The sequence below is a fragment of the Carex rostrata genome, chromosome 17 (genome assembly GCF_964058835.1).
Source record: "Carex rostrata chromosome 17, lpCarRost1.2, whole genome shotgun sequence".
Lineage (NCBI taxonomy): Eukaryota > Viridiplantae > Streptophyta > Magnoliopsida > Poales > Cyperaceae > Carex > Carex rostrata.
In genome coordinates, this window is record NC_135934.1 from 9,097,250 (window position 1) to 9,110,609 (window position 13,360).

Below are 13,360 nucleotides of genomic sequence, written 5' to 3' on the forward strand. Positions count from 1 at the left end.
TTGGAGTTGTTATGGTATCCATTTGAGTACAATTTGGTGTTGTTTTTATATGAAAATTTAAATAGTTAATACAAGTTTTTCAAAATGATTTTTATATGAAAATGTAATTGCGGACTAAATTTTATATTTTTTTAGAAATTCTTTACTATTTTTATATTTTTTTTATAAATAGAAAATCACTATTTTTTAATAGTCTATAATTTTTAGATCGAATAATATTCTACTTATCTAAAATAAATTTAAAAAAAAATATAGAATTTGATCTACAATTACATTTTCATATGGAGATCACATTGAACATTTTATATCTATTGTTTGAACTTTGAAATGAGATATTGATCCATAGTTCGTGCTATGCATAGTACCATAGTCTCACTCTAAGCATCTTGGGTAAAAGTACATGTAATTTTAATTATGAGGAATTTCATATATACTCTTCAAAAATTCAAAATTACGCATTTTATCCAATAAAATTCATAAATTGTATTTACCCCTCTAAAAACTCACAAATTTACCCAATTTACTGGATTTTTTATTAAATGTCATTAGTTCATATTTTACCCTTTATTAAAAAATAAAAATATGTAGTTTTGTAAGAAAAATATTTAGTCTTTTAATTGGTCAGTTTTCGAGAACGAATGGTTCATTGTTCTACTTGTGATGCATATACAGTGACATACTGACATTTATGCACACATTTTTGTGTGCATCACAAGTAAGAATATAAATCATCTGCCGATTTTTTTAATTCATATCCAAAAAATAAATAAAATTATAAAAAATAACCAATTCGGTTCTATTTTTCCAAAACTACCCAAACCGGAAAAAAAATTTCTGGTTTCAACATCCAAAACTGGAAAAAAAATTTCCGGAAACTCAAATCTAAAACCGGATAAAAAAATTTCCGGTTTTGGATTCGAAATTCTTTTTTCCGGAAATGGAATTTTTCAATTTTTTTTTATAAACTCATTTACTATACATATACATATATACATGTATTATATTATATATACATAAATACATATATTATAAAAAAAAAAAAAACTCAAACGGCGTTTATAAACAAAATACTGATCGTTGTATGCCTAAAACAAGGTTCTAAATAGCGCGCTATAGCACCTTAGACTGACCTCTGGTATGGTACCAAGTCCAAATTCAGCAGCCAAGCACTAAGCAAAGGCCGCTGATATAGTGCAACGCACTAAAAACATCAAATTTGACATTTGCTGGTAAATCAGCAAATATGGATTGTTATAGGGACCAAACTTCAAAAGCGATTATAGCATCATGTAGAGTATTCAAAAATACATAGAATTAACACAAATTTCAATTTATTTGGATTTTTCTATAGTTAGTTATGAATTTCCGAAGTTTAGCTTTCGAAAAAACTTTAAACAACCATAACTTTAGCTAGGAAAGTCAGATTTGTGCGTATGATGACTTTTCGAAAAGGGGGGAACGAGACGGATCTGAACATCACCTAGAGGATCATCTCCAAATATCCAAAGCATCAAAATTTAAAAAAAAAAAACATCATTTAGGGCCTCAAAAATCCAGTTTAAGTTTTCGTTCGACGGTGTACAATGATCGATATTTTATTTAGTCAAAAGCCTAAGATTATTCAAGAATTATTCATATTATTATTTTAAAATACATTTACTATTGATTGTGTTTGTTTGCCTATCTTCGTGCAAATGATATATGTCGACAATAATCAAATAATCCAATTATCTCCGAGCAAATGGTATTTTGTTTATAAACGTCGTTTGGTTTTTTTTTATATAAATTCATTTTTTTATAATATATATATATATATATATATATATATATATATATAGAGATGGGCTATGGTGCATTGCAATGCATAGGCCATAGTGTGCATTGGACCATAAATCACCGATTCAAAGTCCAAATGACCGATCCAAACCGTTCATCTTGTTCTCCATATTAATATGTGCTTGGAGACCAAATTTTATATTTTTTGGAATTTTTTTACTATTTATTAAGCCACTTTGAAAATCGCTGATCCAACGGTGACTGTTTGGAACAGTAAAATCAGAAGCCACCGTTGGATCAGCGATTTTCAAAGTGGCTTAATAAATAGTAAAAAAATTCCAAAAAATATAAAATTTGGTCTCCAAGCACATATTAATATGGAGAACAAGATGAACGGTTTGGATCGGTCATTTGAACTTTGAATCGGTGATTTATGGTCCAATGCACACCATGGCCTATGCATTGCAATGCACCATAGCCCATCTCTCTCTCTCTCTATATATATATATATATATATATATATAGGAATATGCTAGCATGTTATGCGTAGCATAGAGGGCTTCCGTGCAACGGCTCAATATTCGACTTTTCAAAATCCTAACAGTCGATCCAAATGGTTCATCTTGTTCTCCATATTAATATGTGTTTGGAGACCAAATTTTACATTTTTTTTTAAAATTACTATTTTTTTAGATTTATTTAAAAAACTATTTTTTTATGGTCCAGATTTGCTGAAAACAGCGATTTTCAATAAATCTAAAAAAATAGTAAAACAATTCCAAAAAATGTAAAATTTGGTCTCCAAACACAATTAATATGGAGAAAAAGATGAACAGTTCGAATCGACCGTTAGGATTTTGAAAAGTCGAATATTGAGCCGTTGCACGGAGGCCCTCTATGCTACGCATAGCATGCTAGCATATTCCTATATGAGAAGGGTTCAAATGCCTCCATGTTTTTGTGCCTCCATCATGCCTCCATCTCTCCATCATTTTCAAAGTTCAAACAGTCGATTTTAACCGCTCAACCTAACCTTCATACTAAAATATGTTTGGAGACCAAATTTATATTTTTAGGAATTTTTTTACTATTTTTTTAGATAGATAAAAAAATACTGTTTTTAGATGGTTCAGATTTACTGATTTTGTACCTATCTAAGAAAATAGTAAAAAAATTCCTAAAAATATAAAATTTGGTCTCCAAACATATTTTTGTATGGAGGTTAGGTTGAGCGGTTCGGATCGACTGTTTGAACTTTGAAAATAATGGAGTGAGATGGAGGCACAAAAACATGGAGGCATTTGAACCCTCCTCTTCCTATATATTATAGGATTTGGATGCTATGGGTAGTTAAGAGGCCTTCCGTGCTACGGCTCAATATTGGACTTTTCAAAATCCTAACGGTCGATCCGAACCGTTCATCTTGTTCTCCATATTAATATGTGTTTCGAGACCAAATTTTACATTTTTTTGAAATTTTTTACTGTTTTTTTAGTTTTATTGAATATCGCTGTTTTTTATGGTCCAGATTTCTCTGAAAAACAGCGATTTTCAATAAATCTAAAAAAATAGTAAAAAATTTCCAAAAAATGTAAAATTTGGTCTCCAAGCACATATTAATATGGAGAACAAGATGAACGGTTCGGATCGACCGTTAGGATTTGGAAAAGTCGAATATTGAGCCGTAGCACGGGAGGCCTCTTAGCTACCCATAGCACCGTAGCCAAGTCCTATATATATATATATATATGATACATGTATATATGTATATGTATAGTAAATGAGTTTATAAAAAAAATGAAAAATCCCATTTCCAGAAAATAAATTTCTAGTTTTGGGACCAAAAATCGGAAAAAATTCCGGATCCAAAACCGGAAAATTTTTATTCGGTTTTAAATTTGAGTTTCCGGAAAAAACAATTCCGGTTTTGGATGTAGAAACCGGAAAAAAAATTTCCGGTTTGGATAGTTTTAGAAAAACAGAGCCGAATTGGTTATTTTTTATAATTTTATTTATTTTTTTGATATAAATAAAAAAAAATCGGAATCATCTGCTCTCACAATGAGCTAAATAGTCTCACAATCATTCAACTAGAAGACCGAACATTATTCTTGTAACCTGCTACATAGCTTTTTATTTTTTTTAGTAAAGGATAAAAATGGATATTTTATAATTTAAACCGAGTATTAATAGAAAAGGCAAAAGTTGAATAAATTTGTTAGTTTTTTTAATTTGGAGGGATAAGTATGATATTATGAATTTTAGAGGGACAGATACGCAATTTTGAGATTTTTGAGGGGATACGTATAATTCTCACTTTTATTTACATTATTACATAGTTGTCGAGTAATTTTTAATAATTTTACTACATTAGCGGCTTCTCTAAAGTGATGTATTAGTTTAAAAATTGGTTTGTAATTTATTATTGCAATGTAAAACTTAAAATTTCAAAATTAATATAACACAGAAGAAATTAAAACTAATGGAAACTATAGATGTTATTTATACAATTATACTCATATAAACTATGTATGATGTATGCAGATATAAAATATATGAGAAGAGTTCCAATACCTCATAACTTTCATATCTCATCATACCTCATATATTATATCTTCATTTGTAAAATCTAATATGTTGATCCAAACCGCTCAATATGGTAACCATATTAAAATATGCTTGGGGATGAAATTTTGTAATTTTTGAAAAAAAAATTACTATTATTTTAGATAGGTGGAAAATCATTATTTTTGAATGGTCCAGATACAGTGATTTTGTACCAATCTTAAAAAAATAGTAAAAAAATTGCAAAAAGTATAAAATTTCATTCCAAGCATATTTTAATATGGATATCATGTTGAGCGGTTCAGATCTACAGTTTGGACTTTGAAAACGAAGACATACAATATAAAGTATGATGAGGTATGAAAAATATGACGTATTGAAACCCTTCTCAAAATATATATCTATCATGTGTATATTGTATTATAACGCAGTGCAGCTAATAGAGTACAAGTTGAACCCATAGCACAGGCACAATTGTGCTATGATAATAGTGACACATTAGTTAGTGGTACTTATATAATTAGTAAAGTAAGGTCATAACTGAATTAGTTAGTGACAGATATGTAAAAACCATATGATTAGAAATTAGTTGGTAGACTAAATAGAGATGTATTCTCCTCATTGTAAGGTTTAAGAATGAAATAAAGGTTGAATTCTTCGAATTTCTCTCTTTCTCTATCTCTGTTTACATGGCATCAGAGCTCTATGGAGATTGATCCAAACGCTAATTCTAATCCCTCCCGTGACTCTTCCGCTATCTCCACCCCTTCTAATGGCACACAAGAGAATCAGCTTGTGATGCTCACTCTTCCCATCGCTACCAAGCTTGACAGAGACAACTACTTATTGTGGCAAGCACAGATTGTACCTCTGATTCATGCCTATAACTTGTACCGGTTTCTTCAGTCTAAATCACCCTCTTCGACAATTACTACAACAGTTGGTGTCTTGCAAATCAACCCCGACTACTTGCCATGGTACAAACAGGACCAGGACCAGATGTTACTAGGATGGCTTTGATCATCTCTGACTCGAGAGATTCTTACTCAGGTTGTTTCCGCCAAGACTTCGGCTGAGCTGTGGTAGAATCTTCAGCGATCTTTCTCTGCCACGTAATTGTGGCTCACAGCATGTGAAAGTTGATTACCACTTTGTAAGAGAACAGAACGCTAACAAGTCTCTACTGATTTGTTCTCTCTTTCAAAGATCAAATTGCAGATATTTTCACCAAGCCACTTGCATCACCTCGCTTCACTCATTCTCTTCTAAACTCACTGTTTGTGCATCGGGTTGCGAGGGAAACAATAGAGTACAATCAGAATCCATAGCACAAGCACAACTGTACTACTATAACAATGAATCAGTGACACATTAGTTAGTGGTACTGTTGTAATTAGTAAAGTAAGGTGTAATTACCATATAATTAGAGATTAATTAGTAAACACAATCAAGAATGAAATAAAGATTGAATTCTTCAAATCTGTCTCTCTATCTCTGTTTACAGCAGCTACGAACCGAATATCTTGGGCAATCTGAAAGATGTGTGACTAAATTCTTCAATCGAATCAGCCAAAGGTATTGTTGCATTGAATTTTGATCCGTCCGGAGAATCAGCCAAAGATTTTGATCCTTGCAGAGAATTTTAATCGTGTGACTAAGCATCACAAAAATCATCATCGTTATTACGATGAAATGTGTCTTTCGATTATTTTAAATTTGGTAAAAAGAAATAAGAAAACATTAGCTGTTTTTTAATATTCAGACCAGAACAAAAAGAGGAAAAAAAAATATTCAGAGGTATCAAGCTGAAGCAAAGAAGTTGCCGGTAAAACAATATCAACAACTCAACGCTGGAATATTTTCCTGAAACTTTTCTATAATTTTAGATATTTCCCTTAAATTTGTTTGCTGTATACTAAGTTCCCCGGTGCAGCAACAGAGAGCACAATAATTGAAATATGGAGGTACCTGATCCGAAGTGTCCGCGTTACTGAGTATTGTTTTTTATTCTTAATAAAATTTCCTTTCCATTACGCACCTTATTGATTTGTTCGTGCAGAGAGTGCAAAGAAAACCACATCTGAAAATCTGTGCCATTTGGTTGCATCTCAATTTCTATAATTTTTTTTTCGGATTCTAACTTGTCAATGACATTTGTTTCAAACTTGCAATACACATTTTAAAGGGGTAAATACAAGTGCTGTCTATGAAATCATGAAATTTAACAAGTGTTCCCATGCCATTGTGGGGTGCGTGATTCTGTACAACACACCTTTATAAGTGTATACAAGCAATTCCGCTGCAGATACGGAGGGCGATGACAACTCTCACGTAATATTTGCAAATAGAGATTCCTAGCTTGTACAGATCATAACAAGAAAGAAAGATCAATTCTAAATTGAGTATCCATGAGATCTCTGGAACACATAACATGCCTCAAGCCAAGTGTGTACCAAAACTTCCAAAATTGTTTAAAAAATAGGTCCACAAACCTAAAATTACACAAGAAATAGAAATATCAAAAGTATTGAAATTTAGCATATTCCTAATGATGGTCCTGATGCGACCAAGCTACCTGAAAATAATGAAGGAAAAAAAATACATCAACAAACAATATTGTCACCAAGAAAGTAACAAACAATTAATGTGGAGGCCATTGGAGGCAGGGTAATATGAGAAAAGTGGAGGATAGAAGCTATCGAGATAGCTAGCTACCCAACCAAAATAAAACCCCGTACTATGTGACCACCTTAACTTTATTTCTCTAGGGCTCAAATGGGTTGGAGATCCTGCAGAGAACCTGCAGGTGTGCCAGAGCTACAAAACAGCTCCCCCCAATATACATATGTATATACATACATTCAAGCCCTCAAACTTCAAAAACTAGAATTGGCACTAAATAACCAACCTACTAAAGCATAATATAGAGAGTACAATATTCTGATTCTACCAAAAGATAATTTGAGGAGAGAATGAGAATCTCACCTCAGATGTTGCTGGGAAACATGTAGACTCTGACCTTACAACCCTGAAACAACCATTTCATCATCAGCAGTCAGAACTAAAATCATAGAATTATTTTTTAATTCAGATACATACATGTATGAATGAATGAAATGGACTGATGTGTGGTAAATACATACCATGGCTTTGGGGGGGAGATTCGACTTGAACTTGGCACGAACGACGCCAGAGTTGCCATGGGGGCGGGCGACCTTACCCCAGATGCAGCGGAAGAAGGTTCCCTTGGACTTGGACTTGGCCTTGTAGATGTACGCCATGCGCTTCCCACAGTACCATGCCACCTCTTCTTTCGTGTTCACCCCCTCTATCTGCACCAGCGATGTGTTCTCATACTGGTTGGACTTCGACCTGTTGCCAGCATCCAAAAAACATGAGCAATTAATTTCTTCATTTCATGTATGCATGATTCACGATTTAGTTTGCTTAAATAAAGCAAATTAGTAGCTCTGACAAATAGGACTTCATTTCTTTACTTATTTCCAGTGGTAGGTATTGCCGTATTGGTCCATTAGAAACATAAATCTGGATTAATATCAATTCTTCATAATTGGATAAACAAAACATCTTATAGTTTGTCCATCACTTTTCTAAAAATTGCATTCTTAGCTCAGTATCTGTTTGAATGCTCAGAACCAATACACAGATCAGTACATACTGGTATGGGCCTCACCAGTTCATACCGAGATCTGATGATATGGAAATTTTCTGATGCTCTTTTTTGTGGTTAAAATAAACAAAGAGGTGCCAACTAAACAAAGCAAAGACATCAACTCGTGAATAAAACCACAAAACGATTTCAACATACAAAAATAAATCTGTTACTTTTAAGTTTGTCTCAAATATTTAACAAATTAAATATTCACATTTGTAGAAGCATAAAGGATAAAATTAAATGGAGAAGAAAAATACCAAAGGGGAGGTTAACTTTAACTCACCTCTTGTATCCGAGAATCGTGCCACGGACATACAACCTGAAAAGAAACATCGAGGGAATAATATTACATCGAATCGAATCGAAGAGATAAATAATGCGTGAAAGAACGATACGAGAATTGAAATCTCTAACCTGACGCGCTGACCTTGTCTTCCCTTCACCATTGTCGCGGTGCCTCCGAAGCTAGAGAAAGAAAAAGAGAGAAAGAAAACCCTAGCCGGCTGCTGGAGGCGGGGATGGGATGGGGGTGAGGTGGTTATAATATGTATGCTTGAGAGGGTTTTGGATCCGACGGCTGTGATTGTGTCTTATCAACAGTTAGGGTTCGGTTCCGACTCAAAAGACTCAGGAGCTGGTTAATTACTTGTTAGTTATTTAGTTTAGTTTACTCGCAAATTAAACGACTTCAAAATGGTGCCCGTTTCGTTTCGACTTTCGACCAGGCCAGACCGCCAGATTTGAGGGAAAATGACTGCTATTATTTATTGCTGGGCTGTGCATGTATGGCATCAAAAATCTTTGTTTATTGGGCCCAGTGATAGCCGAACAATAGCTATATGCAGTTATGCACGCATCAATCAATTTATCTCCATTCTTATATTATGTACGTAGTTATTTTGATCCGCCAACAACTGAGATTGAAAAATAATTTTTCTAATTTAATATCAGTCATTCAATTACATAATTTGCCTCTTTTGATTTAATACATCCATTTTATGTGTAAAAGTCTAAATTTAGTTAAAAACATACTCGTCATGCATATTGCTACATGGTTTGTTACAATAAAATTGAATAAATCCTTAGCGATCTATTTCCGATTTTTTTATATATATCCAAAAATTAAATCAAATTACAATAAAATTGAATTTTGATAGAAATGTCCGGTTACCCACTCCCCGGACTCAAAATGCACAAATCCGGTTAATGGTTAACCGGATTTGTGCATTTTGCCTTTTTTTTTTTTTAAAACAGAAATTTTTTATTTTTTTTATTTTTTGTATTAAAATATTAGAAATATTGAATATATTTCTTTGAAAATAGATAGAATACAATATAATTTGATTTATTAGAAAGACTGCAACAAATAAACCGGATCAATATTTTTCAGATCAGATTTTTTGCGGCTGTAAGAAAAATTAATATATTTCTTTATGTGTTATTGGAAAAAAATAAAAATAATTAGATTCTGAGTTATTGATCCCGGTTCAAAAGTCACTTCTAGGTAATTCAGAAAATATTGTGATCCTTCTAGTACATTTAATTTATAAAAAGTTGTATCTATTTTTGAAAAAAATCAAAAACTTTAATTTATTTAATTATTGTTTTTCAAAAAGAATTCTCAAAATAGATACAACTTTTTATAAATTAAATGTACTAGAAAGGTCACAATATTTTCTGGATTACCTAGAAGTGACTTTTGAACCGGGATCAATAACTCAGAATTTAATTATTTTTATTTTTTTCCAATAACACATAAAGAAATATATTAATTTTTCTTACAGCCGCGAAAAATCCGATCTGAAAAATATTGATCCGGGTTATTTGTTGCAGTCTTTCTAATAAATCAAATTATATTGTATTCTATCTATTTTCAAAGAAATATATTCAATATTTCTAATATTTTAATACAAAAAAAAATTCCTGTTTTCAAAAAAAAAAAAAAAAAAGGCAAAATGCACAAATCCGGTTAACTATTAACCGGATTTGTGCATTTTGAATCCAGGGAGTGGGTAACCGGATTGGATTTCTATCAAATCCGGTTATTGGATAACCGGATTGGGTAATAATCGACATTCAACGGTGCTTCGGTTATTTTTTGTAATTTGATTTAATTTTTGGATATATATAAAAAAATCAGGATCTATTTCCTTATTTCTCTTTACAGCTATCTATAATTTTTGTAATTAAATTATTTTCTTATTTCTCTGTTTCCTGAGTAAAGCTAGGGTGTGATGTGCTCACCAAGAAAGTTTGGTGAGCATAACTTCAAAAGTATATCGGATCGACGTCAAATACTGAATCCAAACCGTTGAAATCCATGTACTTCATGAGTGATGCATATACATGCAAAATTTTGAAAGTTTCAAGTTTATTTGCTACACGGTCAAGTGGTCAAAGAAATGAACATTTTATAAGTTAATTTATAAGTTATTTTATATATTCAATTTTTATTATTTCTTTGACCACTTGACCGTGTAGCAAATGAACTCGAAACTTTCAAAATTTTGCATGTATATGCATCACTCATGAAGTACATGGATTTCAACGGTTTGAATTCGGCATTTAACATCGATCCGATATACTTTTGGAGTTATGCTCACCAAACTTTTTTGGTGAGCACGTCACACCCTAGCTTTACTCCTGTTTCCTCCATTTCATTTCTCATCTTCCTTTATAGTTTCAGGAATGAAAATGAAAATAATTATATATTTTCAGATTTTGTATAGGGCTAAAAAAATACTTGTAAATAAATGAATAACAGATCTTGTGTTGATGGAAACAATTATATATTTTCGATCTGGAGAGAAAATTAAGAATATCTAAAACTTTTGTGTAGAAAAATTTTCATTGTTTAAAAAAATTCTCATCAAGAATATATATGTAGAGAAAATACTTATTTGAATCATTTAATCATATCTTTTCCAATTTTGTTTCTTTACATACCATTTCTCATCTAAATCATTTAATAACGTGTTTTGCTTGTGGAGAAAATTAGATATTAAATATCAATGATACTTCAAGATTTTTTTTCATGTTATATTTGATCCTTTTTTTTTATATTTGTTGTTGTTTCTTTTATTGTTATTTATTATTTGAATATTTAAATATATTTCTTTTTAATTTTGTGTGAATGTTAAACAAAAAAAGTCTCTTCATATTCTATTCAATCTTAAATATATTCTCGTTGCAACGCACGGACAAAATACTAGTAATATATTAAGCACGTAGATATTCTAATTCGTCAACAGTTTTGATTAAAAGATTATATTTCAAATCGAATATTATCTTATGATCAAATATTCTAATTTTATATTATTTTTTTATGTTTTTTTATGTGTCGAAGTCTAAATTTATTTAAACACGTACTCACCACATATACTCTTCAAATGCAAATTGTATCATCTTTTGATTGATCATCATTTCTTTCTATTTTTTAAATGTTATTTAAGGAATTTTTTTAATTGATTAATAATTGATTGGTTATATCTTCATTTATTTCTATTTTTTATCATTTAAAGAATGTTATTTGTCATTTAATATGACATTTTATTTGAACTTTTTATAAAATATGTTAAAAAGATAAATAATATTTTTTTAAATAAAAATGTGTAGATTTCATTTAAAAAATGTTATTTGTCATTTAGTCTAAATCTAAATTTCGTATGAAAATAAATCATTTTGTATAAGATTTTTTTATTCTTTTTGGTCATGTTTGGTTGTGGACTAAACAGTGGAATAAGGGCTTTAGGCCTCACTTATTCCACCAAACATGGTTTAATTGAGCCCGACTAAGACGGAATAAGTCGATCTTTAGGCCGGACTAAATTGGCCTAAACTAAATCATAAATCACCTCTCTAGGTGGTTTAATTTTAATTGGCCTAACTTTTCATGATTTTTATTATTTTTAATCACTTTTTAAAAAATATAACATAAGCAATTAATTTTTTTTTCATTTACGTATAAGGAAACTTATAACTTTATCAATTATGGCCATTTTTATTAATACCCAAAAAAAAATATTAAAAATGCCCCTGCCATCTGTTTTTTTTTTTCAAAACTGTCCCAACCACCAGGCCCACGGGCGGCCCAATAAACCTACCAGACCACCCTATGTAGAGGCGGGCCAGTCCACTAGCGGACCGCCCCTTGCAGAGGCGGTCCTCTATTTTTTTTTAGAGATATTAATATTTTGATTTAAATAATTTTGTGAATAAAAAGTTTTCTTGTTTAGAGTGTACGCCAAAAAATAAGACATTCGATATATTTATGAAGTGATGTTGTAACTCTTTACTACGATTTATACAGGATACGTGCATGGGATTTAGTTATGAAGTTTTCTTGGCCTAGATTCTTAATAATTTATTTTATTCAAATATAGATAAGGAAATATAGTTAGATTGTCTTAATGTTGTCAACTTCTTTTTTTAGAGAATAATTGTATTATTTGATTATTGTCAACATATATCATTTGCTCGGAGATAGGCAAACGAACACAATAAATAGTAAATGCATTTTAAAATAACTATATGAATAATTCTTGAATAATCTCTTAGGCTTTTGACTAAACAAAATACTGATCGTTGTATGTCTACCGTTGAAAGAAAACTTAAACTGAATTTTTGAGGCACTAAACGATGTTTTTTTTTTAATTTTGATGCTTCTAATGCGACAGTGTCGTCCCCCCTTTTCTGAAAAGTGGTCATACACGCAAGTCCGACTTTCCTAGCCAAAATTATGGCTGTTTAAAGTTTTTTTGAAAGCTAAACTTTGGAAAATTCATAACTAACTGTAGAAAAATCCAAATAAATTGAAATTTATGTCAATTCTGTGTATTTTTGAATGCTCTACATGCTGGTGTAATCACTTTTGCATTTTTGTCCCTGTATCAGTCCAGATCTCTGCTGGTAAATCAGTCAAAATGCAAAAGTGATTTGAATAGCCCATGTGACAGTCTGAAATGTCTAATAGGATCCTGGCCAGTCTGGACTGATACAGGGACCAAAATGCAAAAGTGATTTGAGTAGCACATATGACAGTCTGAAATGTCTAATAGGATCCTTGAGTGTGGAATTCATATCCTAGATACCTAAGGTTAAATTATAAAATATAAACCGTTTTTTTAACTTGGCACGCATCTTGAAAAGACTCTTATATTTTTCTTAAGACATTAAATTTATTTCGGCTGAGAATTAATCTGGACCGTCTATATAAATTGCACCTCAGGTCCCATAAGATACGGATTCTTTGAGTGTGGTGTTCTGGTTTGCTCTTTTATTTTTTTGAGTGGTGATTTGAAGAAAAAAACGTTGATTTGACAAAAGTTAAAACAATGCATGTGA

The 13,360-nt window shown here is 31.3% G+C and overlaps 1 protein-coding gene across 1 annotated transcript; it reads right to left on the reverse strand.

The window, feature by feature from the left end:
* Positions 1-6,723: 6,723 nt before the first annotated feature.
* LOC144568160 (large ribosomal subunit protein eL33w-like) lies at positions 6,724-8,732 on the reverse strand. The gene is made up of 5 exons (XM_078318405.1): positions 8,432-8,732; positions 8,301-8,336; positions 7,485-7,713; positions 7,327-7,369; positions 6,724-6,916 (listed from the first exon to the last, which is right to left on the reverse strand). The coding sequence occupies exons 1-4, from the start codon at positions 8,461-8,463 to the stop codon at positions 7,328-7,330; spliced, it is 339 nt and encodes a 112-aa protein (XP_078174531.1). The 5' UTR covers positions 8,464-8,732; the 3' UTR covers positions 6,724-6,916; position 7,327.
* Positions 8,733-13,360: the final 4,628 nt, after the last annotated feature.